General features: G+C 41.0%; 1 protein-coding gene across 2 annotated transcripts in view; it reads right to left on the reverse strand.

The window, feature by feature from the left end:
- AASS (aminoadipate-semialdehyde synthase) overlaps positions 1–25,939 on the reverse strand; it is a 31,618-nt gene that overhangs the window by 2,849 nt on the left and 2,830 nt on the right. Inside the window, exons 2-23 of one of the 2 annotated variants that reach the window (XM_066318570.1) lie at positions 25,050–25,270; positions 23,832–24,008; positions 23,004–23,088; positions 22,230–22,297; positions 21,980–22,126; positions 21,336–21,414; positions 21,111–21,238; positions 20,796–20,944; positions 18,205–18,327; positions 17,935–18,046; positions 17,357–17,416; positions 17,196–17,263; positions 13,366–13,487; positions 10,953–11,082; positions 10,021–10,131; positions 8,476–8,584; positions 6,925–7,065; positions 4,941–5,108; positions 2,166–2,261; positions 743–858; positions 478–566; positions 2–178 (exon numbers count right to left, since the gene is read on the reverse strand). In XM_066318570.1, the coding sequence (XP_066174667.1) occupies positions 2–178; positions 478–566; positions 743–858; positions 2,166–2,261; positions 4,941–5,108; positions 6,925–7,065; positions 8,476–8,584; positions 10,021–10,131; positions 10,953–11,082; positions 13,366–13,487; positions 17,196–17,263; positions 17,357–17,416; positions 17,935–18,046; positions 18,205–18,327; positions 20,796–20,944; positions 21,111–21,238; positions 21,336–21,414; positions 21,980–22,126; positions 22,230–22,297; positions 23,004–23,088; positions 23,832–24,008; positions 25,050–25,262 (2,668 nt within the window). In that variant the 5' untranslated portion in view covers positions 25,263–25,270. Of the gene's footprint in view, position 1; positions 179–477; positions 567–742; positions 859–2,165; positions 2,262–4,940; positions 5,109–6,924; positions 7,066–8,475; positions 8,585–10,020; positions 10,132–10,952; positions 11,083–13,365; positions 13,488–17,195; positions 17,264–17,356; positions 17,417–17,934; positions 18,047–18,204; positions 18,328–20,795; positions 20,945–21,110; positions 21,239–21,335; positions 21,415–21,979; positions 22,127–22,229; positions 22,298–23,003; positions 23,089–23,831; positions 24,009–25,049; positions 25,776–25,939 lie in introns of those variants that run through there. The other variant, XM_066318569.1, reaches the window with a different exon arrangement.

The raw sequence follows: 25,939 nt of genomic DNA on the forward strand, positions 1-25,939 counted from the left end.
CCATCCAGAACCATTTTTGCAGCAATAGCTGCAGGGTATCCCACTGTTTTAGCCATTGCAGAATATCCTTGGTTATCCCCATAGACAACCAGATCAATGCATTTGTCTTCCAAATGGCCAGAAGGATGCCGGAGACCTATTTCGCTTCTCATAACGATCATATCTCTCTCTCCAGTGCCTAAGAGAAAAGCACACCAATTATTCGTTCCTGGTGTTTCAGTCCCGTCACGGGGAGCTCCTGAAGGAGCAGCACGTGTGTCAGGGACCGAGGGCAAGGACTGGGAAGGAGGACAGAACACTGAGATCAAGCTAAAAGTGCAACAGGAAAAGAAAAGGATAAATTGGGGAACTACTGATCATCACAATACGTTAAAAAAACCCGTCACGAAGGTTTATTAATGAAGGGGAGCAAACTAATCCCATTAAGGCTTATAAATTCATTCCATTCAAACCCATGACGAAGAATTGCTCACTTACCAAAGGGCAGCTTCATCTCCATGTGCTTTGCAAGAGCCCCTACAATGGAATCTGCTTCTGGAACCAGTTCATCTCCCAGTAAACCCAACCTGGCAGAAGAAAGGAGGAACTCTGACACCGTTGCCTATCAGCAGTTTCACCTCACTTTTTTAATTTCCAGTTGTTCATCACACCACTTTAACAGCCTCAGCGTGAGCCAAAATGGCCAGAAATGCAAACATTTCCTTTTTTATTTTTTAAACTTTCAAACTCCTTGGGACATTACCATTCCACCGCTTCCAGCTGACTTTTGTCCTTCCCCAGTTTGCTAAACACAGCCTCTTTCAGAACACGGGGCTCAGCAGGTGACTTAATTCCCACCAGTTTGCACATGAGCTCTTTCTGTTTGAAAAGAAATAAAGGGTGATGAAGGCCTGGCATCTGTTCCCACTCCACCTCAATCCAGGTTTTGAGAACCAACTACTCCTCTAAGATCACCTAAAACCCAGAACTTCTGAGGAGACAGTTTATGTGGACTGGGAGAATGAGAAAATTTGAGAATTTTAATCCTGTGAGGATTACCAAAGAGGCTTCTCATGACATTTCTGCACATCTGAAGGTCATTTTGTGTCACCCAGATGCTAATTATTGCTTGTTTCATTCACAGCAAAGTGGATAATCAAAAGAACTACGAGCAATGGAATAAGTAAGAACTGCAGAGTCTACAGCCTCAGGTCAGCCCATCTCTGCTACTTCCCAGGCAGAGGAGAGAAAGGGAAGGTACCAAGCCGTAAAAACATCGCTAAAAACCCGTCAGCAGTGAGAATAATGAGTTTATAGCTATTTTTACAGCTTACATAACAATATATACTTCTTCATTAAGGCTAGAAGAACTGGAAATTCCAGCCATTTTTACCAAGAAAAGTTGAAAATTTCGACTCTAAAAACTGAAAGCAGACAAAAAAATAATCTCAACATTAAAAAAAAAAAAATTTAAATTAAAAAAAGCAATTCCCGTATGACCACCCAAAAACTCCTGGAGTGTGCTCATCTTCAGCTCTCTTCACTCCACACTGAAACATGAAATACCCAGTTTGTCCCCAGAGACAAGGCAAATGTTCCTTGTCAAATGGAACAGCAGCACATCACAGTCACAGCTGGGCTGAGATAAGGATGAAGTAAAACATCCAAAATCGAGACAGAAATGCAGCATAACAGACAACCAAAAAAAAAAAAAAAAAAGTTTGCACAGAATTTCAATAGAAAAAAAAAATTAATATACTCCTTTATGCGCAATCCCTTACTTCTTGATGCTTTAAAAATTACTTTTACACTGAAGATCATGAGCCAGCAACAGCATGGACACGGCAGGCTCAGAGCACTGGGGACTAGACTCACAAAAACCATAAGACAATTCATAAAAATATGAATAAAAATTCATATTTCATAAAATTCGTAAAAATATGAATTGTCCAGCTGAGAGGCTTGACAGCCTCCAACGTCAGACACTCCAGAATCTATCAGGGAACCTGTTCCAGCACTTTATTTTATTCCTGCTGAAGAAAAGTCCTCCTACTTTCCATGAAAAAAAAAAAATCCAAGATCAGGATGCAACACAAGATCTTCATTGCTACGTACACCCAAGTCTAGCAACATTAAAAACATCAATAAAACCGATTAAAGGAGGCAGAGGAAGCAGAGTAACTCACCCAGGTTAGACGCGGTGTAGTCGAGTTTAGCAAAGGATTAGGATCTGGGTTAATTAATCCCAGTTTTACGAAGCCCCTCATAGTTCTGGAGTATCCCTGAAATAAAAAAATAACACCATGAATTATTTTAATCACTCCAAACTGAGATATTCCTCCTTGGTTTGAATGCAGTGACAGAAATAACGGCGGCAGTTCAGTATTATTTTGGGAAGTCAGCCACCACAACCTGATGCCGCTGAGGTTACTGCCGCAGAGTCTTGGCCAGTGCCTCTCCACCCTTTTTTCAGCATCGTTTTTCATGGTTTATTCTGTCACCAATACTTGCACGGTTGCTGAAATCCCATCACTCCGGGGCTGTATCAGCCAGCTGCCCATAACCAAACCGCTGAACACGCAGAGCACAGCACACAACTCGCCCAGTGTCACACCACTGGCACCGTGTGGATTCACCCAGGCCGCTTTTAGACATCACAATCCTGGGTGCCTATTTCTCAGCCTCAGGAGCAGCAGACGCACAGAGCAGCAGAACGGTTTAAAAGGTCCCATCAGGCTGCGCAATAAAAAAATCTCAAACTGATTTCTGCTAACTTTTATTTGTACCCCATTAACATTCCCACACTGCTGCTGGGTACCTGAGAGCACTTACAGCAAGGGAACTAGAAACATTAAAAAAGCAGAATGGAGGAAATAAAGCGCCTTGAAAGAAGACAATTAAATTAGGAGTCACTTCCACAAGGACTAGGTTATCAGCTCAGTGAGATCCTTCTGTGTGACACCTCCTTTTAAACTGCCTCCATGAGCTGGCTAAAGCTGATCTCTCAAAGGCACTCTCAGGAGATGATTTCCTGCTCAGTGAACAGATTTGTTTCTGCTCTGCAGCACAGCAGCCTGGCCACTAACTCTGCCCTGCTCGGTGCTGGGATGGCAGAACCGTGCAGGTGGAGGTGGCTCTGCACTAACCACACAACCAGCAGCCCTGAGGCACGCTTGAGATATTAATTTTTACAATAATTGAAATATCTCACAGTTGAGATATTAATTTTTACCAATCAAGGACTTTAGTTAAACTAGCTATTGCTGAGGTAAGATAGATAAACTTCCCTTTGTTAGCAGAAGCTGAATTTAAGGGACTGATAAATCAGGACCCTGTCAACTTATGTTTGGGTTTTCTGACTGATCAATAGTCAGATATATTGATTAGTCATAGATAATGATATATATGGTAATATATATATGGTTAACCAGATATATGGTTATATATAATATAACCATAAATCAGATAGTCTTGAGAAAACAGGATCCAGGTGTCACCAACACTAAAAGGTTAAAAAGTCAAAGTGAGGAAGATCCATCTCACTTCATCATTATAAGAAGGACCACGGACCCATTTCAAAGAACAAACTACGCGTGCTTAATTGCTTTTTGGCTAATTACCATACGAGGAGGGGACTGGGATGGACCAGAGTCATGAATATGCATTTGTGTTTTGAGTATTCAACACTTTTGGACATAAAAAGACCCTGTGAGTATCTGTAAATTGTGGTGTGTATTTGGGAGCGATCCCGCACGTAATAAACATCCACTTTCTAACTTTAAACCTAATAAACACCCACTTTCTGATTTTAAACCTAATGAACATCCACTTTCTGATTTTAAACCTAATGAACATCCACTTTCTAACTCCAAACTCTTAGAGAGTCTTTGTCTGTCATAGCTGGACATCGGTATTAGATCACTATCCATAATTTTTAATAAATCACACTGCCAACCCTTTGGCATGCCACCCTGACATTTTTCCCAGCACAAATATCCTTGTGTTAGCACATACAAAAGAAGAAAGTTTCACCAGGCACCAAATGGAAGAATAAACACTGTCATATCAGGATTTCAGGATGAGATAGATGCCTCAGGCATATTTTTACCTTCTGAAAAAGGGATTGAATCCAGACTGACCAAAAGACAACTATCACAATTTATAATCCTTTTTCCCTTAAAAAAAACCCTGTTGTATTGCAACAGAGGAATTAAGAAAAAAAGACATACACCTTCCTCAGGCTATGGACAAATAATAACTGAAACCCTCACACAAACCTTAACAACAGCCATAAAAACTTTTTTAAACCTTCAATATGGTTTTAGGCTTATTCCTTCTTAATGTCTATTGACTGAAAAAGTAAAAAGAAATAAAGAAAATCTGAAAGAAAAAATACTTTGCTTTGATTCTGCTTTGGACATCTAACAAAGGAAAGGCAAAGACTTGACCAGTTAGAAGGAAAACACATTCATCTCTTCACATTTTACTTAGCGGACCAAAAAAAGCTTCACAAGTTTAAGATTTCTAGTTACTTCATGAAAAACTTTCTCAGATTGATGGAACATCATCATTTTCTGTAATATTTTTACATCATCTTTTTCATGGGAATAGAAGAAAACAATTATTTAATTCCTAAAAATCTTTTATTGATTGGGTACCAGCTACAGAATCAGAATAAAAAGAGGAAACACAGACCATGCAAGACAACCGACCAACTGTCTAAAACAAATAAAAACTGCTTTTCCATTTTGCAACAAATACCTGTTAAATTCAGCAGCTAAAGCTACATTAAAAAAATTAGATAACTGCTTTCAGTTGTCTCTCAGCTGGGATAATGGGGAATAAAACAAAACAGCAAGTGCAGGCATATAAAAGGCTGCTTTAAATACACAGTTTTATTGAAATTACAACACTCTTGAAAAAAAAAACAATAATTACTAACAATAACACCAACAACTTACTTTGTATCTTAAGGTGCCTCTCAGTACAGTGCGAGCCGTCTGAATGCCGTAGGGCTCAGCATACTTTGTGCTGTCTCTGTTAGGGAAACCCTCCAGGTTTAATCCTGGGAAAAAATCCATTGGAGTAACAGAATCCAGCAACGCTCCTCCAGGTGGAATATTGATAATCTAAAGTGTGGGAAAGAACAGCAAATATTATTTTGGCGCGGTCGTATTCAACTTGTTTTAGACGAGAAATGACAAGGTATGCTCAAAAAAAACCAGGAAAAACATGTTTGGTGTTCCAAGTGCAAACAATCTAAATAAAGCCCAAGCCATTAAATCATATCTGGTGCAGGAAATGTGCCAGCCATTACTAACCACAGGACTAAAACATGCCGTGTTCTTCTCACACACACAGTCCATCCCTGCTGCACTTCCATTAAAGTGGCAGCTCCCCATTTCACTTTCACTGATGTCCTCTTGGAGCATGTCCCTAACTGTACCAGTGTGATGGGAGATCCCAGATTTTGATCAAATAATTTATCATCTCGTTTAGGTTTTCTTTGGTGTTTTTTATATGGGGGAGAAGACAGATATAAACAAAATGATGGATGTTTGTTCCTTTTTCCTTTTTTTTTTTAAGATTAAAATAAATCAAGTGATATCACACGGATAAAAAATTACTGCCCGTGTGTACCTTTATTTGAAGCTACAAAGCGCCATGGAAGGAAAATTAAAAAAAAAAAAATGAGTGACTAATTCTCTTGCCATCCTCAACCACAACCTTGACCCCTGCTTCCTTCAAGCAGCTAAAGGCCAGATCTGCTATCAACACAAACTCATTTTCTGACTTCTGAGCAAAGGAACCAGAAGAAATACTAAAGCAATGAAGCCTTGAAAGATCTTGTTGTGTCTGCCAGGCAAGACACGTGTGTGAAAGAACCCTACACAGTGGTCATAAGGAAAAAGACACGAGGATTTAGTGGCAAGGAGGACAAACTGCAGAATTTACTGGCAAGCTCATCTAGTCCTCTCATAATGACTCATCAAAGTGATTCATTAGATCATACGTGTGATCTAATTTTTCCAAGAAATGGGTGAACCAGATGAGAATGAAATTAGAAATATTGCGACATTTTCCAAGAACTCCTTTCATCTGAAACTTAAACTTCATTGCTTTTTAAATAGTGATCCACCGTACAGTTCTCTCCTTTCTTACTTCTGTAAGAACAGTAGAGCACCCAAATGTCATAAAGCATAAATTACTCCAAAAGTACATTTCTAAGTTTTACAGGGTTTTAGGTAACCAGCTAAACTTTACAATGGTTATACAAGGCAGTCTCCTTGACAATTGCAGTAACTCCTCGGAGAAGTGCCAGTGGAAATGGATAGTGCTGGGAAGCAGAAATGTGATAATGGTAATAGCTTTGCACAAATCAATCACAAGGTTTACATAAAGCACAGGCGGTGACATTTGGGAGGTTAAGTCTCATGACTCCTGCACAAAAAGCAAAACAGAGCTTCCACAAAATAGACCAAAAAGCACTTCACAGAACCCACTCAGTAGGTTATTGGTATTACACGTTGCACCAAAATAAAAAGGGATCAAGAGTTCTACTGTGCATAGTGCAAATACAAAATAAAGCTGTTTGATTTATGAACAGGACTTTAGAGAAAAGCATTCTCCCCTTTGTTTCACAGGGCTAAAGGCTAAATTAAGCAGCAAAAGCAGCACTCAACAGGAATGGAAGTTGAACCCAGAAAAATCAACTTCAATCCTGTTCTTTAGTTTTTGCAACAAATTCCTTGCTGGCAATCAGTGTCCAATAAGTCAGAATTTAGCTGGGTATCATCATGCTCCAGACACAGGACTAAGTGATTTAGGCAACTGACAGCCACTGGCTTGAAAGCAAACACAGCATCTTCCAAGTCCTGACTCCTCCCTTAGCCAAATACCACACGTTTTGTCCGGTTTTAAATGAAAATTTCCCCATTACGTCACCTCTCCATCTTTTAAATACGTGGCCGACTGAACTGTGTTCAGCAACACTCCCAGTGGACTCCAGCTGAACTTGTACCTCAGAGGATTGTCAGAGTGCTCTGGAGCTGGCAGGCCACCGCAGAAAGACGTGTAGGATATGACCTGTCAGATTAATCCACAGCAGAGAAACAGTGAAGACACATCAGGATGCAGAGAAATCGACCCTGCAGAATCCCCAGCACTTCTGAAAATTTCTGTTTGTAACCCTCCTGCCCTGGGTTGTAGTTTAGGATGTGTTCTATCACCATCTCCAGTCCATGGCCCATCAATGCCTTGCCATGACTCACAGATAACTCCCTCTGGAGTTCTCTCTCTTTAATGGGCCATCAAGGAGCCCCTGGATGACTCATCATCCCATTGGGAGATGCCCCGCCCAGGGGGAGGAGCCAAGCATTCTCACCTGGATATAAGCTGGGATTTGGGACAGTAGAAGCAGCCCTCACCCACTGGATTCCCAGAGGACCAGAGCTACCAGACCTTTCTCTGGGATCACTGCTTCAGGAAGACACCTCACCTGGACTGCTTCCATCACCCTGCTCAGGGTGAATTCTGACCCTGTCAGTGTTTTTTTTTTTCTTTTTGTATTGTTGCATTTATTTTATTTTATTTTATTTTCCTTTTTCTTCTCATTAAATTTTATTTCTGACTTAGAGCCTCTCACTTGGTTTGTTTTCAAACCACAACACCCCCCAAATGGCCACACCAGAAGGACCAGTGGGGAGGGGAAAACTGCAGGCACTGTAAACGAGAGGAAACCAAAAGATACAATGGGACAAGGCCATCATAGTTCATGGTCTCACCAAGCGAATTAGCAGCTGTGAAATCCAAAGCATCAGAAAAAGTAAAATGTCCAGGGTCAGTGATACGCTCAAAGCCTGCATGATGTTTGTTATAAATGACTATTATAAAGTTGGCTTTTCGCAAGGTGTGTGCTATATAATTAATAACTTTGTGGTAAGGATAGAAGTTTTTATTTCTGCTGTTAGTAAAGAAAATCAGGCATAGTGGTAGTAGTGATATAGTAATTGCTTAAACTGTCTGTTTGGCTGGGATAACACCCAGTGAACATGGAAAGAAGACCCTGCTATTGATACACCAACTATCAGCATCTCCCATCTGAAGAAAGCACGGAGCAAGGCCCGAGCTGGAGGTGACAATGAAGACACAGCCCAGAAACACACATCTCTAAAAAGGTAAACCCAAGGAGGGGCCATGCAAAACAGTCCCTGGAATATGGAAACTAGTTTATGGAAAAATAGGAATATTCAACAGACTGATACAACAGAAAGGGTATTTAAAGAAAGCCTGTGAAATAGCAGTTTGTGGACTTGGCTAAATACCAAGTCACCCGGCTGTACTTGGCTTTTTTTCTTTATCTCCTCATTGTCTTATCTTTTATTAAACCCATTTCCTAAAATCTACGTAAAAAGCGAATCTCGTTTTTCACCACGTTCAAAGAACAAGCTCACTGGCACGGTCCTGGCAGAACTGTGCACAACCCATTCCCCTCACCGTGGCACCAACTTCCTTCGCCTTGTCGATGCACTCCATGGCCAGCATGTGGTCCAGGCCAGGATCCAAACCCATTTCACTGATCACTGTGATACCAGCAGCTTCTACACTAAAAAATAACAGAAACACAGAGCCATCAGAATACTCATTACTACTGGCCTTTTATTCTGTCTGATCTGCCCCGTGAACCTTCCCCAACACAGTGAATTCTGCCTGCACATTGTGGGAACAAAGAAACAAAAGCAGGTTTTAAACCCTGAAAAGTGACAACCACTTAAGAGCCTTCTAACTTCTGCTGCTCTTCTCTGCACCTAGGAGCTGGTAAAAGGAATCTCTACCGGCTACTGCATATCCCACAGTCTCCTGGACAGTGCCATCATGCAGGAAGGTGGTGATGCAGAGCACAAAGCTAGTCACAACTGCCCTGAAGAGCTCCTATGAGGAACAGAGATTTCAAAACTGCAAGTATTTGGGTTTTTTTTTTTCTTCCTAATAGTTGCCCACAGTCCCAGAGGAGTTCACTTATCACCACAAACTGAGGGTTTATTTTCTTTTCAAAATCAGTTTGTCTTTTGGCAAGTGAGAATAGCCCTTTTTTAATTTTTTTTTCCCCCTGAGAGTATGCCATATTCTCAATAAGAATGGTAGGAGAGGCTCCTAAACATCCCTAATTTCTGCAACACTGATTCCCTACCAGTCCAGCTTTTTGGTCTTATCTTTTGTAAAGACACAGCACGTACAATTCTTCACTGGAATGCACTTCAGATTTGCCAGTACTATGACCCAGAGGAGCACCGAGATGAAGCTCCATGCTCCAAACAACTTCCAAGCATATAGGAAGTAGGACAACAGAAACATTAGAGCAGTTAGAGCTGTCACCAATTTGTAAAATTATACAGTGGGCATATCCAAAAGATCATGAAGGAGGAGATTATTGTAGGTACAGTAAGCCAAGAGTGAGTTTTGATTGGGGGAAGGCAAAGGATGACAAACAAGCTTGCTGATGGAATATGACAGCGCTCAGCTTGAACATCAGCCCAGCTCAAACATTTTAACAGGTCTGAGGGAAGAGAAGGCAGCACATTGACATGAAACAGGGTGATGCAGGCTGAAAAATACATTCCATTATTTACAGCATTATTTAACCAGGCTGAGGTATGCTCTCATTGCTCCACTCTGCAACATGCACCTTGGGGAAGTTATTTGAATATCAGCCCAGCTCAAACATTTTAACAGGTCTGAGGGAAGAGAAGGCGGCACATTAACATGAAACAGGGTGATGCAGGCAGGAAAATACATTCCATTATTTAGAGCATTATTTCACCAGGCTGAGGTATGCTCTCATTGCTCCACTCTGCAACATGCACCTTGGGGAAGTTGGTCCTCCATCACAGAAAGAGAAGCAGAAAGAACTCAGTAATTTACTGAATTACTGCAGGCAGCAGTAATTGACAGTAAATATTGCAGGTGTAACAGGCTGTAAAATACACAGATAACACACTGAAGAAGTAAGCAACACCGAGGAGATGCCACTCTCACACCTACCTCTCCTGAAGTTCTTTCATGGCTGGTGTTAAGTAGCTGGCTGTTACCAAGTTCACTTTGCTGTCAATACATTTCTTAGCAACAAAAGGATGTGCTGAATAAGGCAGCAAACTACAAATGAAGGAGAATCGCGCAACATCAAAATTCAAGCAGTTACTTATCCTGTCACTGGAAAGACACTCAAATGCTTTTTGAATGCCTACAAAAGAGCTCAATAGCTAAAAAAAAAAAAAAAAAAGAAAAGAAAGCAGTCATACCTGCCTTGCCCTGAGCAATTCCACATCTATGAAAGTGAAACACAGCTCTATCAGGACAGGATTGGTGTATGCACTCTGAACAATAGGGGAGTCATTCTTGAGACATCATCTTTTGCCACACTTCTCTCTAAACCACAAACCACTGACCTCTTTCCAAAGACATCTTCCACAGGCATGCTGCAGGTTCAGAAGATGCACAACTGTCCTTGAGAAAATTTATATTACAAACATCTTGGTGAACTACTCTCCGTGGAATGGAAGCCACATTCGTGACACCCGTGGCAAAAGAAACAAAATGGCAAGGACCAGGAAGTTCCTTCCCTGCATCAATATCTGGAATGAGTAATTCTCAATGGGATATTCAGAGGAAATTACCAAGATGTCAGAATTTTTCCTCCTCTTCTGAAGAAGAAAATTTGATGCCAGGGATTAGATAAACTTGTGGAAGCAACGAGGGCGTTCACTCAAATGGTGAACAGTTCTGAAGAAGTGAAAACCCCTTTTAAAGTTCTGATGCTGTGCTACAGGAGAAGGTAGCAGCCATTCTTACACACACAAATGTGACCCCACATCTTGGCCATTAAAAAAAAAAAAAAGGCTCTGTGTTGATTTAGGTCAATCAACTAGGAGAAAAAAAGCAGCATGACTTAGGGCTGAGCTGATCAGAAATCTGACCTGATCACGAGGTCGTGCTTTTTCACCAAAGAGGACAGCTTTTCCTCGTGCTTAAGGACATCCATATGAACTGGAGTAACATTTCTGTATTTCTTTGTCAGTTGTTCAAGCTGCTCCTTCATGACAGACACTGTTTTAAAGGTAAAACAACAAACCATTATTGTTAGAGCTACGATGCAGGGGTTACAACTAACTAAGGTACTGTTAAAACTATAAATGGAGCTAAGTCCAAAGCACACCCATGGATAATTGTGCCGTATTTCCCAAAGAGAAACAGATGCATGCATGTTTTCCTTCATGGTAGGAAAGTTTTCACTAACAGGAAAGTTTTCCTTCACTAACAGGAAGTTTTTTTCCTTCACTTTCCTTCTAGTTGAAGAAAAATCAGGCATTTAGTAAAAACAAACGTTCAGAAAAACTTACTTGATCCCTCATTCCACGTGTTTGAAATGAAATATTTTGAAACTCTCTCTCAACACACTTTAAAAGAATTCCTATTTACAGTCAAGAACAGCTTAAAGCAAAAACCAAATCACATCAATCACCATTTGTAATATGACAAATATAGAAACATTAAGCTTTACCTTAGGTCAAGTGTGAATAAAAGGTTCAAACTGACTGCTTTTAATATTCACATATGGCTTAGTCCTCCCAGTCCCAAATACCACATTGTAACTAAAATGGGATAAACCCAGTCTCTGCCTGCCTTCACTTAACCACCATTATAAAGAAAGCAGAACTGAAAGAGAGCCACAATAACACCACCAGCATTTGCCACCTCCGGCTGGTTTCCCACCCCAGCTCCAGCACAAGGCAGAGAAAACAAAAAAGGAGTGGCCAAAGAAGACCCCAATGGGGCACAGGCATCTGGGGGATTAAAAGGCATCAGCTTTTACTTACCACTGAAAGGAAAGGAGAACTGAAAAAGAGAACCACAGCAACACACAACCAGTATTTGCTACATCTGACTAATTTCCTTCCCCAGCTCACCGTGCTGCCAGCACAAACCAGAGAGCACAGCCAGCAAAAAGGCACAGGCAAAGAAAGCAGCAGGACACAACTTAGGGAGAATTAAAGGCATCTGTGCCTCTAAGTTTTTTTCTTTATGGCCTTTCCACGGTCAGTGGGAAATAAACGCTGCCAGAAGGTGATTCTCTGTACCCTACAAATCAAATGGTGATGAGGGAAAAGAGCCAGGCATAATCACCTATAAATCCAACCTAACAAAAAAGTTGATTACAGGAAGGTTTCCCAATTACAGTTTTTGAATCATCTGGATTTAAAGTGGTGTAGCCTAACACTAGGAAACCCAAAACGGCACCGTGACGCGCATTTTGTGTTTTCTGCACCTACTTGCCCGCTGTCAAATATTAAACAAGTCGTATCTTTGTGCCTCTTTCCTTCTGTGCTTTTTGTGTGTGTGTGCTGTGGAAACTGCGCGTTTTTAAGCCGCCCAGATAAGAGGCTCTGTTTGTTCAGTGCCTGGCAAAACAGATCTTCCAGTTTCACCTGGTTTCCCTTCCTGCTACTGGAGTGGGTGCAACTTCTGCAGTGACCAGGGGATGGGCACTGCACACTGCTGTGATCCTTCCCTCTTCTCCACCTCAGGCACTGTCATAACAAAGGTGCAGCTTTCCTACATTTCCCTTTTTCTTCCTAGCAAATCTTCTCCCAGGGGTTAATTAAAAGTACTATGGTTATCACCGTGAAAAGTAGCAAAAGAAGCCAAGTGTGAAAATAGCACGAAGAAAACAAACCAAACAAAAATAAATCAAAGTAATGACAACTGCAATCAACAGCAATAAAACTGTAAGTTTTAAAGGAAACCACTTCCCAGCAAAGAATCTTTCAGGCAAAAAGGCGATAGAGCCCGAGTTTGAAATCTGAAGTCCCGGAATTATGTTGAAGTCATCATTAAGGGTACAGGAAAGGGTTACTGAGATGCTCAGCCTGAAATGTGCTACAGATAAAACCCAGGAATAAACAAGCAGGCGTTTGGTCATGGGAAAGTCAGGGTCTCAAGTTTCACCACTCGTTATAAGAAAAGCAGATACTCCACTCCTACAGATGTCTATAAAAACATTTTCACATTCTTGCTGTGTGAGGCTGGAAACACAACCAAACACCAACAAAGTGACTATCTACAAACTCAATCCCAAGCCCAGAGCAGGTTAGAAGGAAAATTACTGCTAATTTCACTACAGGTTACATGTTACCTTTTAACACGGCTATGTCATTCTCAAAACAATGACATAAATTCAAAATGCTCACAAAGCTACAAAATCCTTTTCTGCTGTGCATAATGCCAAAGGTTTTCTTTATCTCTTCTCAAAATCAAACCCTTTTATTATTTCTCAGAAGGGTTCTGCCACATGCTTCAGTAAGACTGAAATGAAAACAAATTCTTACGTACCAACTGTGACGTCAATGTTGGAATCTCTAGTGAGATACTCAAGCACGGGGCCAGAAACATAACCAGAGCCAAGCAACAAAACCCTCTTCTCATTGCTCATCCTCAGGGACTGAGCCTGCTCCCTGCAAGGTGGTACAGGCAAAATTAAAAATTACGCAGAAGGAAACTGTAAGCTGCCAAGGTTAACAAAAGCATGTTTTAGTAAGTCTACAAACCAAAACCAAGAGTGAAGCTCGCAGCTATCTGACCCAGGACTATCTAGTACTGCTGCAGAACTTCTAGAGTCCTTCTTCTAACATAAACATCACCAAATCCATCAAAATTCTCACTGCTTCTCTTGATTTCTCCTAGCTGTCCATCAAAACTTCCCAAAACTGTTGTATTTTTCCCAATGGTCAAATTACTGAAGAGTTGAGGGTCACCAATGTTGTGGTGAGCTGTCAGAAAGGGATTCCAGGCTCTGCCTTGCTCCCTTTGCATTCCAGCTAACCGGTAAAGGACACAAAATGATGCTGGTGAAAGCATTATTTTGTGTGAATTATACTAGGTTCATTTTAGTCCATCACAGGAACATGATGGACTATAAAAGTTAATGCCCAGCCAAGAAATCATCATTGCAGACAAGGACTCAGATTTGAAAACCGATGTTTCGACCTAACTACTACTACCCTCAAAAATAAATGTAAGGAGATCTCCTGTTGACCTTCAATGTAAAATGTATTCGCATCAGGTTTTGCATTTCTTTCTGTCAGGCAGAATAATCCCCTCGGCAGTTTTTTAAATATGCCCTCAGAGATGCACAAATCATAGCAGGAATATACATTTTTGGTTGTTTATAATCAGTTTTCCCTTTAGCTTACATTTGCTTTAAGTTGTAAAATCAGGACTGTGAAATTATCTAACATATAACTACATAGATACAAGTTATTTAGCAAAAGAAAAAAAAATTCTTAAAGCATTTCTTATTTTTGAAGAAAGCTGTTCACTGCTTACTTGATTAATCTAATTAATGGGGATTGAAGTTTGGCTTTTCTTACCCCATACCCTGAAAATAAATTTTAATAAATAGCTAGGACTTAAAAAGATACAGTCTCAGGGGCATCTTCATAAGCATCTAAGCAAGATCCTCCGTTACCTCTTTGTCCACTAAGAATTTATACCAGCACTGCAGATTGTGCCTCATGGAGAATGCTGACCTTTAGCTGACAAGATGATGGCCACACTGCTGAAACCTGCTGGCCTTAGAAGAGGAGTGTCTACTAAAGAAAATGTGGTTCAGATGGGGGTTTTTTAATGCAATCATATGTCTGCTAAATAAAATGTGGTTCAGATGGGTTTTTTCATGCAATCATATGTCTACTAAATAACATGTGGTTCAGATGGTTTTGACACTTCTCATGGCAGCCAAAAGCCAGTATTTTGGTTGTGTTTTTTTCATTTCCAAAATGGCCAGAACAGTGATAGATGATGTAGAAGCCAGAGCAAGAGCTAACAGCAAGACAAACTATTGCCAACCTAAAGCACAGCAGGAAGTATCTGAGTACATTCAGGGGCACAAAGTCTCAGAAAATTCCACTGAGAGACTACTCTGAGTGAAGAGAGTTAAATCAATACCAAATACATCTATATCATGTCTGAGCACATTCCAGCCTGCTGTATCAGTACTGAGAAGGTTGAGTTACTCTCCAAAATTTCCAATGAACCATCCTCTTTTCCTCCTATTTCAGAGGCTCTTTTAAAAAAGTCATTCTTTTCACATAATTAAATCTGAATCGATACATGGACCAACGCATCAAATCTCTAATCTAAATTATTACTATAGATAGATTACTGTAAATTTTGACCTTCATGAAAGTTCTATAGATTTTATTAAAAAAAAAAAAAAAAAAAGCTAAATCATGATTTAATCCATTCAAGCCCATCATATTCTTTTATACTGCAAACCCAAGGACTTTCCTCTTCCCGTCAGAAGATCTTCCACAGCCGTACTCCTATGGGCAGAGGAAGAGAAGAATTCCTCTCCATGCTTTAGGGAGCAGAAGTGGAATGCAGCTTGGAGTGTTGATGAAGGAGAAATTCTTACATGAAACCAAGTTAGATTTTGCAATCCAACTCTTCATATTCACTAAAAACTTGTCTAGTGTCTAGAATGAAGCCACACTTGAATCAAACACAGTTTACTCCAGGAAAGGTCGCCAAATGACCCATAAAGGATGAGAAGAGAATCTACACAGCTCTAGATTATGCCTATTCTCTATAAATAAATTGAAATAATTCAGTTAAAAATAGTATCCACATTGTTAATGTGATGTGCCTTTGCAGCTGAGGGTGAGAAACTCTTAGGAGTTAAGAAGCAAGTAAAGATGCAAAGATATAGGTGAGTTTGGTAAATGTAATGTCCTGTGTCTGAAATGTTCCCAGACTTGAAGGATTATTAGCAATTAGTTAATAGCAACTATTAACAATTTAGAACCCTCAAAAACTGAACTGGACACAGCATAATATTTTTCTGGAGTGGAAACAAGTCACATCATTCCTACAGGGTCTGAACCTGCATTTCTCTATCTAAACCATCACACCCTAAGCAGCAAAACCCTTCTTTCATCTGCATCACCTCTGAAGTTTGCAAAATAAAGGAGGGTTATCAGGTCCTGCTTTTCTGACAGCTAAGTGAACAACACCAATGAACAAATGCAGCACACAGATCTGCAGAAATATCAAAAATCCACCCCAAAAAAAAAACCACCCATGGAAATGAAATCTCCAGATTCTCATGGTAGTTCACACAAGTCCGTGTAAGCGATTATGGAGGAAGGTAAAAAAAATATCATTGCACTGGGTGAGGAATAAAAAAATTTGTTATTGAGACAGCCTCTTGAGGGGGTCTATCAAAGAGCACAGAACAAAAATCACTATGAGCTGAAGGCACGGAGTGGCAAATAAAGCACATTACTTCGTGTGAAGGATCCACCTATAGTTCATCAGGCACAAGTCCCAAAGTTCCCAAAGGAAATTGCAGGGCTTTGAGGTGCAGAAGTCAGCACACTGTGCTTTTAGTGCACGCAGTGCTCACGGTCACACCAAGCTGAATTTTTATAAGACGCACAGTGTGGCTGTCACTGACCACGAGCATGAATCCACTTCTGGTGGGAATTAACATTTTTCATATGCAAACTGCAGATGTTTGTTAACAGTAAGGGGGCAAGGAGAATGGAAGGCTTGTGCAGGTTATTGATACTTTTGTTTGCTTAATTCACTCCGGGCTACCACTGGCACACAACTGCCGGGAGAGGGTGTGCGTGAAGTGGCAGCTGAAGCTGTAGGTGCAGGAATATAACAATAAGTCTGAGAGTCTCAGAGTCTCCTCCACACATCCAGTCACAGAACAACGCCACACAGCACGGCACTTGAGCCACACAAGGAGTAACTAGATTCAAGGAACATTGGAGAGCCTTTTGCTTTCAGTCATCCCTTTCCAATGTCACGTCCATTTCAAAAGGACAAAGAGTAAGAGAATAACACGGCCACGTGTCTAGTTTCTGCCTCTGCTAAAACAGCTTTCATAACGCAGGAAACAGAGAAATAATCACTCTCTCGACTTCGATATAAGTTACTAACAACATTTCATTATTAACACTAATAATTAATATTAGTGTTAATGATTTAGGCAATGTGCACGAAGAAATAAGGAGATCATCAACCTAGGAGACATTTAGACACAGAGCAATATAGATGTATTCCACCAAGACACAAGAATAAATTAATGTAAAAGGGGAGATGGGGTGGCTTTTTAAATCCTGAATCAAATCAACTTTAAGAACCTACATTACCTGCTCTCTCTCAGCTTCTGGATATATTGATACTTAGGTGTCAGTGAGCCATTGGATGCAATCACCGCCTGGAAACACAGGAAACACATTTTGAGGCCTTTATGTGTCTGTTGGTTTCAAAGTAGGGCAAGACAAGAAGAGTGCCAAATTGCAAGACTTACATCTCGAACAACAGGTGAATAATTCTGTTTTTCAAGAGGTTCTGAGCCTTCTGATAACAGCTGTGGAGAAAAGCAATTTCAAATCAGGTCATTTTATTACCAAGTATTTCTCAAAGTAAAACATGAAGATTTTAAGCAACACTGAAATGCATACAACAATACCAATAATCTGAAAGACTTCTGCCTGCAATCAGCGTCACTTGACTTTTGGAAAACACAGAAATTTGCACAGCAGCCTGACTGTGAGGGATTGTTGAGTGCTCAAGAAAATCAGATGGTTACATCTAGCCCAGGGTCCAGAAGCCATGAAGGACCTGCCAGAGCCTGTTTTCTGCCTACAGAAAGTGTTCCTGACAAACCCCTAAGACATCCAGGCCACTCACGTCTCATTCACACGTTTCCTTTTCAAAGGATCACCTCAAGACTTCAAAAGCTTTTTTTTTCTTTTTTCCAAATAGAAAGTCAGTTATGTTCTACAGCAGATTCCTTTGGAATGTGTACAGGAGACCAGAAAAGCCACAAACAAGCAGAGCAAACTCTGAGCCTTTTACCTTCTTGTCGGACACATAAGATCTTACCATCTCCTCAATGTAAGGGAAAAGCATGTCCCCAAAGTACTCTGTTGCTTCTATAGGAAGCTGAGCTGGCAGATTGTCAATGGAACACATCAGAATCCCTGAGCCCTCAACACTGAAAGAGAGAAAACAGCTCTTCTAAACTTCTTTTTAGGACCTTGAAAAGTACTACCCTTCAGAAGTGTTATAAATGCGTGATTTTTTTTTTTTTCAATATAATGTTTCACTCCAGAAGTTACAATGGAAAACAATAAAAAGCAAGGGCTCTCCCACCTGTCATGAGTAATATGCTGGTCAGCATCATACATACAAAATGGGTTGTCAATTGTTGTACACTCAGTCATAAATTCTATCGATCCTCCAGTGTCTGCTGAAATGTCGCAGATGGCCAGAAGCCTAAAGCAATTAAAATAAAAAGACAGTGCAATAGAGCATTATACAATTTACTACGAAACACGGGTACAAAAGGTGACAAGCGAACAGGAAACAGAAGAAATGTGAGAAGATCTATGTGACTTGTGGACTCCTTCATCTCAACCAATTCAGAAGCCCACAGAACACAAACAATGGTATCCAGAAATAGAACAGAAATTTGGCCCTATTGCAGCTATCAGGTTTTCATTCACACCAACAGCATCCAATTCCATGGCAAGACTGGCAGAATCCCTTCACCCATGACCTTTTCTCTCTGTGCCATTTGCTGCCAACACCTCCCATTGGTTTTCCACCCACCAATTCCCTCAAGCCGTGCCCGGGCAGTTCTGCAGGAAACGAACTTCCCATCCTGAAGGGAAGCTTCAGGAAAGAAGTTCAGCCTCCTGCCAGTTCACACACAGCAGGGGCAGCTGGAACATCCATTGGCCTAATGCACCACCTCTGGCTCCACTGAAGGTCAACTCTTTGACCTCTTCGTCCTATGAAAGTAAGTTGTCAAGATCTGGCAGAGAAGAGACAGAAAAGCCTGATTCCTCACCAGGATATATTTTTATGTCTTTCCCAACTCTATGACAGGGCTATCAGAGGAAGGGTTGCTCCCACCCCCACTGAAAGGAGACTAACCCTCGATTTGCACCCCACGTTCTACCCTTAAAACTATTCAGGGTTGTGAGGCATTTCCACTATCTGCTGCAGAAATAAGAGGTGCTAAGGAGCAGTGGTTGAATTTGTACCAGCCGCATGACAGGGTAGGAAGGAACCTTCCCTAAAACTCTGCTCAGGCATAGAAACTTCTGCCACTATTGGTGCAGCAGGCACATTCCCACACATCACACTTTTGTTTGCACTGGATTCTGTACGAAGATCAGTGGCAGGACTGCCACTGCAGAAAAAACGCTGATACCTGTTAATCATTTCTACTGTGATGTTTAAAAACGCCTCCAAACTGAAAACATCTCCTTTGGTGTTGAATATTCTGGTTTGCACAAACCAACCAGCACGAGATACCAAACCTTTGCACACAGCCCATGAGAACTGCTCTATGACCATATCCTTCTGTATTCTAAACTCTAAAAACTGCTTTTCTCATTTACCTTTTCTCTGGTATCTTGGGGGGCCACTCCCTCAGCCCCTTGGTTTGTTATCACCCAACCCATCACCAGCTAATTGTTGTCTTCCACCCTGCCATGCCTGCATCTCAAAGTTACCTTTCATTTCTATTTCATTATCAGGTTTTATGTTTTTAGTATCTCTGGCCAGGCAATCGTATTTTTAGGCTTTTCCTGTCTCACCTTTGCCAACAAAGATCAGTGGCAGGACTACCCCTGCAGAAAAAACGCTGATACCTGTTAATCATTTCTACCGTGATGTTTTAAAAAACTCCAGACTGAAAACATCTCCTTTGGTGTTGAATATTCTGGTTTGCAGTGACCAACCAGCACGAGATACCAAACCTTTGCACACAGCCCATGAGAACTGCTCTATGACCACATCATTCTGTATTCTAAACTCTAAAAACTGCTTTTCTTATCTACCTTTTCCCTGATATCTTGGGGGCTACTCCCTCAGCCCCTTGGTTTGTTATCACCCAACCCATCACCAGCTAATTGTTGTCTTCCACCCTGCCATGCCTGCATCTCAAAGTTACCTTTCATTTCTATTTCATTATCAGGTTTTATGTTTTTAGTATCTCTGGCCAGGCAATCACATTCGTAGGCTTTTCCTGTCTCACCTTTGCCAACAAAGATCAGTGGCAGGACTACCCCTGCAGAAAAAAACGCTGATACCTGTTAATCATTTCTACCGTGATGTTTTAAAAAACTCCAGACTGAGAACATCTCCTTTGGTGTTGAATATTCTGGTTTGCAGTGACCAACCAGCACGAGATACCAAACCTTTGCACACAGCCCATGAGAACTGCTCTATGACCATATCCTTCTGTATTCTAAACTCTAAAAACTGCTTTTCTCATTTACCTTTTCCCTGATATCTTGGGGGCCACTCCCTCAGCCCCTTGGTTTGTTATCACCCAACCCATCACCAGCTAATTGTTGTCTTCCACCCTGCCTTGCCTGCATCTCAAAGTTACCTTTCATTTCTATTTCATTATCAGGTTTTATGTTTTTAGTATCTCTTGCCAGGCAATAATATTTTTAGGCTTTTCCTGTCTCACCTTTGCCAACAAAGATCAGTGGCAGGACTACCCCTGCAGAAAAAAACGCTGATACCTGTTAATCATTTCTACCGTGATGTTTTAAAAAACACCTCCAAACTGAAAACAAGAGTACAAAGCACAAGAGAACAAGAGCAAAAATCAATAAAACACGCAAGAGGAGCAATGTCAAATAAACAGAATGTGGTGAAACTGCCTAACGTTACAAGATCATCATCGTACTGCAAATCTGTTACAAGTGAAATGAGTGTCTCACCTGTGTGGTAATTCAGGGCAGCCATCCATTGTACCAGCAGCAGGTTTCACTGGCACCAGCAGCTTCTGAGCATCCTGCCGACTCAGGAGGCGAGGAGTATTCTGCTCCCAGTAGATGCCATTAATTAAACAAGTTGTGTAGGGTGCAACCTGCAAAGAAAGTCACAGATCCTGAGGTTTTCACCCGGTACTTTAAGAAGCTGAAAGCACCTGGTCTAGCATTTTAAGTTAATATTGTCTCAAATGATGAATATGCAACATGTAGCGAGTACACTCTGTGGAAAACCTTCCATAAAAAACCAGAATTGATGCTCACATCAATGTGAAAGCGGGAAACGTAATTTTCTGGATGTTTCTCATAGTCTGCTGGATCATATTGTCCATCATGTTTCCTTACAAGATGGTGGTGACGACTCAACACCGTTCCATACACTTTCCTGAGGTCTGAAGTTCAAAAAAAAATGAAAAGAAATTAGCTCTTAGACAAAAAGGGTTTCAGTGTTTTTGGTCACTATTTTTGGTCACTATTGTCACTGCATACCTCCTGATCTGGAAACTTCCTTTAACTCGTGTGGCTCCACAAATTCACATGGGAGAGCACTGAACATTTCTTGAGCACCCTGAAATCACGACGTTGGATTTAGAACATGCAGACCATAAATGTAATTTAACAGAAAGAACAGGTTTATGCAGGCAGTGATTTCACTTTATAGCAGAGCCTCGTTAAATGATCTTTGTTAGCAAAAGCAGGGGTAAGCCTTTTCCCTGTGTCACAGAAAATGCACTTGTAAATCAAGTCAAGGATATCCGGCCATAAAAACTCAGCAGGTGTTGGAAAAAATAATTATTTTCCCCAAACTTTAATGGAGTGATTCATTTACTTTGTGAGCACAGAATCAACAGTGGGGAGAGAGGGGGACAGAAATCATATGGGTTAGAAAAGAGAGAGTAGCAGTAAGATTTAATCCATGTTCATTGATAAGAAGTTGGCACATCAGCCTGGTTAGGCATGACCTCCTATCAAACATTTTAGTTTACAGTACTTAAAAATTGTTACGGGCAAAGGAAAAAGTGAAGTCCAAGCAAACGAAACGAACCCCTCGACCCGTTTAACCTGACAGAGATCAAATTCCAGGAATTTCTACTACCAATTATACAGCATTTCACCTTGCTGACAATTCTTACCTTAGAAACATTCCCAGTGCCCGTGAACACAAATGTTAAGGGCCCCACTGACTTTGGCATCAGTCCCAGAGAAATTTCATAGCCGGCATCCCGCACCGCCTGCACAGCCTGACTGCTGTTCCTGTAGTTATGGGCCATCCCAATGTGCTGAAAGCAAAGGCACACAGCCATCAAGATACCTTCAGTATTCAAATACAGATGCCAAAAGTCTTATTTAGCTAAAGAAAAACACACACACACGTGCTCTTACCATGAAGGGAGTGTGATGGCCCAGAGCTAAAAATCGTAAACCCAATCCATGTAAGATGTTGATCATTCCTGTTATTAAAAAAAGAAAGAAAATTGGACCATCAGTCTTAATCACAAATATGCACAGTTAGAAACTGCAGAGACTGACTGAAAGCTCAAATCACCCCAGATGCTCTTTCCCATGTTTTGATATTAATACTTTACTTCTAAAGAAAGTCTACATAAAACCAGAGAAGGAGAAATTGATTAGCAGTCCTTGACCTTCAACTTGCTCTTGGCCCTTTATGCATTTAGGCACCATTTAATACTCAGATATCCGTTTAGGAGGTGGATCCACATCACTGGATTCCAAAGAGGGAAATAAAAGAGTCTCCTGAAGAAACAGTGTTGAAGTTCAGTACAAAGGAATGAGAACCATGCACCACAAAAAATCAGATTAAATCCACGACAGTGTCAAACAGATCTTGTCCAAGCTCCCAGGACTAACAGCTTTTTTTATATCGAAAGCCTGATCAGTTGATCTCTTTAGTCTGCTCCAGAGAGTTCAGTGGACAAACAGGACTCCAAGACAACAACATAAAATATTAGATTTGTCAGTAATCCACACGACCATCTCAGGAAAGTAGGAGGCATAAACCAGAACGGAAAAAGGCTGTTAAAAGCAAGAATTTCCAATGCAGTTAAAAAGAAGCTTCAACTCTGAGGAAGCACAGACCACCAGAAGTCTTACAGGAAGTCACTCCTTGGAAGCCTGCCTTTACTTTTTACACTATACCTGCTACACCAGCCCACTGTCCAAAGGCCACAACTCGCATTCCTTTATGATCAACCATTTTTTCATAGTCAAACAGTCGAATTTCCTGAAAACACACAGCAAACTGAGTATTAAAATTTCCAGTGAACGCAGTCAGCGGCACGCTGCTCTCCCAGGAACTACCTTTTCACGTGCCTTCGTGATAAAAGAGTCTGACGGTAAATATAAAAACACGTCGTAACAAGATTTAATGTAAAAATAAAAACCTAAGAGTTGCACTGAATTTTTGTTTGAAGGAGTCTCTGCACTGCCCACTCTCTCCTTGCACAGATGTGCCATTCCAGCTGCTGCAGGCCCATTCACATCCTGTTCCCATTCTGTGTGAACCGGCTGCCCTCCTCTGCAGTGGCCAATATGCACTCCAACAACTTTGGGAAAGAAAGAGCCTCTCTTTAGCAACTTTCCAACAACTTTGGGAAGGAAAGAGCCTTTCTTTAGCAACTTTCCAACAACTCTGGGAAAGAAAGAGCCTCTCTTTAGCAACTTTCCAACAACTTTGGGAAAGAAAGAGCCTCTCTTTAGCAACTTTCCAACAACTTTGGGAAGGAAAGAGCCTCTCTTGGGCACACCACTCTCACAACTTAGCTGCCTTATGCACGTGAAGAGAGAAACACTGCAAACACGAGATCCCCTGAGCAAGAAATACTCATTTTCAGGAAAGGATGCTGAAAACTGTCCTCGTTAGCCATCTACATTTGTGCTGGAAGTCACCACACAGGCAGCGAGCTTTTGCTAAGTTCAGTTTCCCCCCATGTTTATGACAATGGTCTTCAAGATGATATAATTTACCTGTCTTAAAATCTCATCCAAAAGGGGCATGTTTGCCTCTTGGGCTTTAATGGTGTGAGAGAAGAAGGCATAGTTCTTTTTCGGGATTAATTTGTCCTCTGGGGGTCTTTTCACACCTATGATCAGAGAAGCCTCAGAAATATCTTCTTGAATAATGGCACCTGCTTTGATGTACTCCTGTGAAAGAGAAAAATCAAAGAAAATTTTTCCGTGCTTTTGCTTATCCAGAGCTCAGCATATTAGCAACTAGAACAGAGGAAAACGAAATAATTCCACCGAGCAGAAACAAGTTACCGCGTGTGATACATTCACAAAATTCTTTGATAAAGAAGTATCAAGTATCAAATTGAATTACCACGCTCTTATCCTATTATATGAGGCCAAATTATAATTATGTGTTAGTAAAGTACTTCGTCTTAAATTTACAGGCTACAAAAAGGATATTTTAAGCATCCTGTAATATTGCAATAGTGAAGAGTCCTTTGTAAGGTGTTCAAATACTTGGAACTAAGTTTAGAGAAATATTAAATATTCAAAAATACGAAGACTGATGACATGTGATTTTATAAAACTGTATAAGCACAAGTCCAAGCCGAAGAGTGACTTCTAAGGAAATGTATTTACACAGAATGATCTGGGCTTTGATGAAAAAAAAATAATTAAAAAGTGGTATGTGCAAGTGTTCCCTAACTCCCTACTTTTGTTTCCATTTTCATCTGTTTTCTCAGTTATCTTAGAGCAGAGTATTACTGCTGCTACAAAAGCTGTAAAAGCTCTCTGTCCTGCAGCTCACAGCACGGAAGAAAAAAAAAACCTCTCTCCTCATTTCACATGAGGAATGGGATTGAGGCAAGACTGGAACTCACCAGATTCATCTTTCTTGTCCTTTTAAAACAACACAGGGCTTTTTAGAGTTCTTGCCTTCTCACAAACAGAAGGCACAAATCACCAACGTTAAAGGAATTCCCAAGCTTCTACTTCAAAAGAAACTAGAACTTCCAGGGAGGCTGATGACAGGACGTGAAATCAATAAAACCAGCTCCAAAACCCCACCACGGTGCCAGTGTTATACCAAAAGGCTAAACAAACGACTCCTTTTCCTTTTCACTAGCACGTGACTCCTCATTTAGCAACAAAATTTACATTCTGGGGGGTTTATAAGTTTTCTCATGGATGACCTTGGAGTATTATTTTTCCCGCGCGACAACGGGACCGTACCTTTTCATGGATGGCTCTCCGGTTGGACGGCTGCACCAAGACCTTGTACCCCATCTTTGTCAACTCCTTCACGTGTTTTGGTGCAAGAGGTGCTCTTCTTTCCCAGGCATTGACATCTTCCCTCCTGATTGCCAGCACAGACTTACGGTGATGCCAACACTTGGAGTGGTGGAACACGCACCTACCGTTGGTGTGCCGGAAGGCTCGGAGCATGGTAACGCCTGATGGCGGCAAAGACAGAGCAATAAAACAACACAGGCACATGGAGGGCTCACACATTGTCTGCGCAAAAGTTCTGGTCTCCTTTAGCATCTGCTGTAAAACACAAACCAGGTAGCTCATGCTCTTAGTTACACCCCAGTTTTGGGAGAGGTGGATTCGATTTCGGGGGATTTTGTCGCGTCTTGGTCTGATGAGGTGTCCTTAGGGGCAAATTTTCAATTTTAATAATTGCTTTGATTCCTTTGATTAAAGAAATACGTGCTATGCAACTAGTTTGTAACTACAAGGCTTCACAAGGCTTCTGGAAACTCACATTTTCCAATTCTATTCATTTGCCACCATCAACCACGCAAAGAGCATCAAAACTTGCATCAAGAACAGCCACAAACACACAGAAAGAAAGCAGAACAGGCTGTATGGCAAGCAGTTGATTACAAGAGAAAGCCCAGCACTAACTATTTTTACATGACTAATTCTTACACAACCCAAAAATGGAAGATAAGGTCAAGACCTTAACGACTGAGTTGCAATCAGCAGATGCGTGACCAGGAACAACAGGGTTTTGCCCTAAGAGGAGTTTTCTGCACAAGGGAAAAGCTTCCCACTGCAGAGGAAAACCCCTTTATTTTCTGTCTTGTCCTCCTCACTCCGACATGTCACTGCTGATT

This window comes from Sylvia atricapilla, chromosome 5 (genome assembly GCF_009819655.1).
Source record: "Sylvia atricapilla isolate bSylAtr1 chromosome 5, bSylAtr1.pri, whole genome shotgun sequence".
Taxonomy (NCBI): Eukaryota; Metazoa; Chordata; class Aves; order Passeriformes; family Sylviidae; genus Sylvia; species Sylvia atricapilla.